Source organism: Miscanthus floridulus, chromosome 8, assembly GCF_019320115.1.
Source record: "Miscanthus floridulus cultivar M001 chromosome 8, ASM1932011v1, whole genome shotgun sequence".
Taxonomy (NCBI): domain Eukaryota; kingdom Viridiplantae; phylum Streptophyta; class Magnoliopsida; order Poales; family Poaceae; genus Miscanthus; species Miscanthus floridulus.
Genome location: NC_089587.1, coordinates 199,640,678 through 199,644,969, shown reverse-complemented (window position 1 = coordinate 199,644,969; position 4,292 = coordinate 199,640,678). Strand labels below are relative to the sequence as shown.

The 4,292-nt window shown below is 60.1% G+C and overlaps 1 protein-coding gene across 1 annotated transcript; it reads right to left on the bottom strand.

Annotated features, from left to right (window-relative positions):
- Positions 1–575: 575 nt before the first annotated feature.
- Positions 576–1,399, bottom strand: LOC136470488 (uncharacterized). Its single transcript, XM_066468321.1, has 2 exons — positions 1,086–1,399; positions 576–1,002 (listed from the first exon to the last, which is right to left on the bottom strand). Exons 1-2 carry the CDS (start codon positions 1,397–1,399, stop codon positions 576–578), a joined length of 741 nt encoding a protein of 246 aa, XP_066324418.1.
- Between the last annotated feature and the right edge of the window lie 2,893 nt (positions 1,400–4,292).

Genomic DNA, 4,292 nt, shown 5'->3' with positions numbered 1-4,292 from the left:
GTCCTTCTGCTGCCGGAGCTGGTCCCAGACATCTCTCTCCCGCCGGAGGAACAACGACTTCCCATGGGACCGGGCCTCGAGCTCCTGGATAGGCAGAACGGATGTCAAGCACTGCGAGAAAACTCAGGAAAAAGACGACACCGCACGAGAAAAGAAGACGTGAACCTGGGCAACGCCGGGCAGATCGTCGGCTATGACGGACAGTGCTATTCGCAGCGACCGCTTCGCTAGACGGTGGTATTGCTTGAAAGAGCTCCAGCGCCCCCCTCGGCCGCGTCCTCGAGGGCGAACAGAGGCTCCCCCTCAGGGTCGTCCTGGCTCCGCCACAAGACACGCGGGTGATCCCACCCACAGGGCTCGGGTTGTACCCGCACGAGGGCCGAGCTTCCCTCACCAGAGGTCGGAGCTGGTTGCTCCACGGTGTTGGCCGCCTCAGCATCCACCACCTCCTTCCCCTAGGAAGTATCGTCGGAGGAGATCGAATGGACCTCCACTTCCCGGGCGCTCTCCTGCGACGGCGGCGGGACTTGGATCGGGGGCGGTACTGAAGCTTGCCCCGCCCCCATATCCACATCCTAGCCCGCCGGCTCCACCATGCCCAAACTGGCCTCCGCCGCCTCGACCTTGGTAGCCCGAGGAGCCCCGGCGCCCGCCGCTTTGGCCTCCGAAGCCCTAAGGGCCTCGACCTCCGTCGCCTCAGCCTCGGAAGTCCTAAGGGCCTCGGCGTTGGCCTCGGTGGCCTCAGCAACTGAGGGTTCCCCGACTTCATCTGACTCGTGGGCCTTGGCCTTGCGGGGCATAGGCTCCTCCTCCTCCGCTTGCTCCGTGGCCACCTCGGTAGCCTCTCCCTGGGCGACCGGCTCCTTCGGGTCGGTCCTCGCCGACACCGCGCCACGCTGTATGGCGGCCTGCGCCTCCACCACCCATTTGGTGGAGGAGCCAGTGCTCACCTTGAGCGCCTTATGTGGCGCCAGGGTAGGCACTTCCGCCTGATGCTTCTGGCTGAAGGCAAAGCACCGACAAGGTCAGCATACGACCAAGGAACGAATGGGAGATGCTGCCAACTTCATTGAAAAAACACTCACCTCAAACGGGGACACAGCCGCTTCAGCACCGCGTCCCTCCTCTGCAATGGCGGTGGCGGTGGCGGTGGCACGGCCTCCGTGTCCGCCGGTGCCGGTCGGCCTTCATCGGACACCGGCGCCTCCTCGACCATCCGCAGAGGTGGTTGCGCTGCCCCCGCTGTCGCCTGCTCCACCTCTGCCGTCGAGCCCACCGAGCTGACGGCGCGCTTCCCTAACGCCCATGCCTCGGGCGCGTCGGCCTCGGCCCCGGGGCGGGTGATCGCCGGCCCCGAGGTGTCCTCTCCTCCTCCTCCTGGAAACTCCGGGCTGCTCATCGACGCCCTGAGCGCCGTCCCCCTAACGTCAGGGAGATGGTCTAGGGTACCCTACACCACCTCGCTCTCGTCGCCATCGCTCGAGGAAGCCGACAACGACGGTGACAGAGACGACTCCACTGGGAGACCATCGTGCCTCTGCTGCCGGTGATGCTTCTCTAGCTCTTCGCGCTCAAGGTTCTTCCTCTTGTGCCTTGCCTCTTCGGCATCCTTCCGCTTCTTTTGCGCCTCGGCATGCGCCCTGTTCATCGCCTGCCGCTCTGCGTCCTCGGGAACGGGCGGCGGGGAGGCTCGCATGTCCCTCATCCCCTGCAGGAACGGCGAACACAAATAAGGGAACAGTAAAATGCGAGGAGCAAGGAGGCCTCAGGGGCTGTAGCGGCGCGTGACTTACCAGAGAGAGGTACCCCCGCGATGGGCGCATCGCGAACGGGGTCAGGCCACTGCTCCTCAGCCGCCCCTCCACCGTCTCCCTCACCCGACGTAGAATCTCCTCGTCGGAGAGGGCGACGGCGGACATCCAGACGCCATCGATCGGCTCATCCGGTGTCATGTCGAACAGGCACCGCCGCCGAGCCATCAGCGGCAGCACCCTTCGACGGTGGAAGGCCACCACGACCACAGCCGCCGTAAGGCCGTGGCTGCGCAGCCTCTCCAGCCCCTCTAGGAGCAGCTGCAGCTTGGGCTAATCGACCACCGGGACGCCGTACCTCCACTTCTCCGGCGGGCTTTCCACGACCCGCTCGGTGTAGGGGGGAAGTCCACCGTCGTTGTTGCGGAGGTAGAACCAGCTGTTGTTCCAACGATGGTTGGACGACGTGAGCTGGGCTAGGATGTAGAGGGGCTACCGGTCTTGGCACACTTGGAGAGTGCAGCAGCCGGCCCTCACCACCTTCCGCGTGCCCGTCGTCCCCGTCGGCTTGGTGGTGAGCCCCACCCGAAAGAGGTGGAGCCACAGCTCCTAGTGAGGGGCAATGCCCAGGTACCCCTCGCAGACGGCGACGAAGATGGCCGCCTACGCGATAGAGTTGGGATTGAAGTTGTGAAGCTCCACGCCATAGTAGTGCGGGAGCGCCCACATGAACCGGTCCGCCGGTAGGCCGAGACCATGCTCGTGGAAGGCCACGAAGCTCATGATGTAGCCATCGCACGGCCTTGGCTCTGGCTCGCCCCCCGGAGCAATCCACTCCGGCCTGGTGGGGTCGGTAACCGGGCAGAGGAGGCCGTCATCGATGAGCGACTGCAGCGTCTCCGCCAACATGTCGAACGGACCCCAAGGATCCACCTAAAGGACAACAATGCCGCCAGCCATGGGTGCGGTCGAGAATGCGGCTATGGCGGTAAGGCTCGCTCTCTCTCTCCCCCCCCTTCTGCCTTCTTCTCCCCGGCGCTCTCTGTTCCTAGCAACGACTCGAGGGCAGCAAAGGCAGATGCAGGCAAGGTAAGGAGGAAAGGGGCGAGGCCCGATACGTATTTATGTGAGAAGGGGGCAAAATGGACGGGCGACAAATCGGGGAAGTTTCCCTCAGATCTGGCGCAGTTAATCCAGATCCGATTAAACCGCCCACGCGCCCACCTTTTCCTTATTAATTGTGCATGCACAGTAACGTCCCATCTACTGACATTGCATCGCATCCGACCGCAGCAACGGCAGGCGCCGTTCCGTCTCCCCGAGAACCCGCCTCAAAAGGCGCACCTACCATTGTCAGCCGATGGGAGGGGAATATCCCCCACCCAATTCCTTTCAGACGAAGGAACTGGGCACCGAGCCCGTTACGGTCCAGGGATTCGAAGGCTAGGCCCTCGAGGGTCTCGACAGCTGCCCCAGGACAACAAAGTCAGGGACAACTATGGGCGAGCCCATACATGGCTGAGACCCGAGCAAGCTATCGCTCGGGATGCCCTAAGTCGTGTCCGAGACCAGCAGAGAGGTCTCTGAATGGGATCCCACCGCAGGGAAGCGCCGAGCCCTCTGGGCCCATCGAACGGCCCTGGGACCCACTAGAGAAGCCCTTTGGTACTTTTGGAGTGCGTCTCTGGACTGCTAGCTGACCCCTATCGAATGGGGCATGGGTGAAAGGTCCTAATGGCTAGAGGGGGGTGAATAGCCTAATAAAATTCTACAACAACACTTAATAAAATATGTTAGACAATTATGCGGCGAAGCGAGTGTTGCGCTAAAATGCAAGCCACCTACCACAATTCTATTTCGAATAGTGTATATCCACACAATAGTTATGACACTTAGCTAAATTAGTGTGCTCTCAAAGACTAACTAAAGAGCAACACTAATCAAACAAACAAGCTCTCACAACTAACTACACTAAAGAGCTTGATAACTAGTTTGCGGTAATGTAAGAGTGAGCAAGAGAGTTATACCGCCGTGTAGTGGTAGGAACCAATCAATCACAATGATGAATACCAATGTAGACCAATCACCTCGGAATCAAATGATGAACACAATGATTTTTACCGAGGTTCACTTGCTTGCCGGCAAGCTAGTCCTCGTTGTGGCGATTCACTCACTTGGAGGTTCACGCGCTGATTGGCATCACTCGCCAAACCCTCAATAGGGTGCCGCACAACCAACACAAGATGAGGATCACATAAGCCACAAGCAATTTACTAGAGTACCTTTTAGCGCTCCACCGGGGAAAGGTCAAGAACCCCTCACAATCACCACGATCGGAGTCGGAGACAATCACTTCCTCCACTCAACGATCCTTGCTGCTCCAAGCCGTCTAGGTGGCGGCAACCACCAAGAGTAACAAGAGAAATCCGCAGCGAAACACAATCACCAAGTGCCTCTAGATGCAATCACTCAAGCAATGCACTTGGATTCACTCCCAATCTCACTATGATGATGAATCAATGATCTAGATGAGTGGGAGGG

Coding starts and splice junctions, on each gene's coding strand:
- LOC136470488 (XM_066468321.1), bottom strand. CDS start 1,399: ATGAGCAGCCCGGAGTTTCCAGGAGGAGGAGGAGAGGACACCTCGGGG. Junction 1,003..1,085: donor CGGCTGTGTCCCCGTTTGAG/GTGAGTGTTTTT, acceptor CTTTGCCTTCAG/CCAGAAGCATCAGGCGGAAG.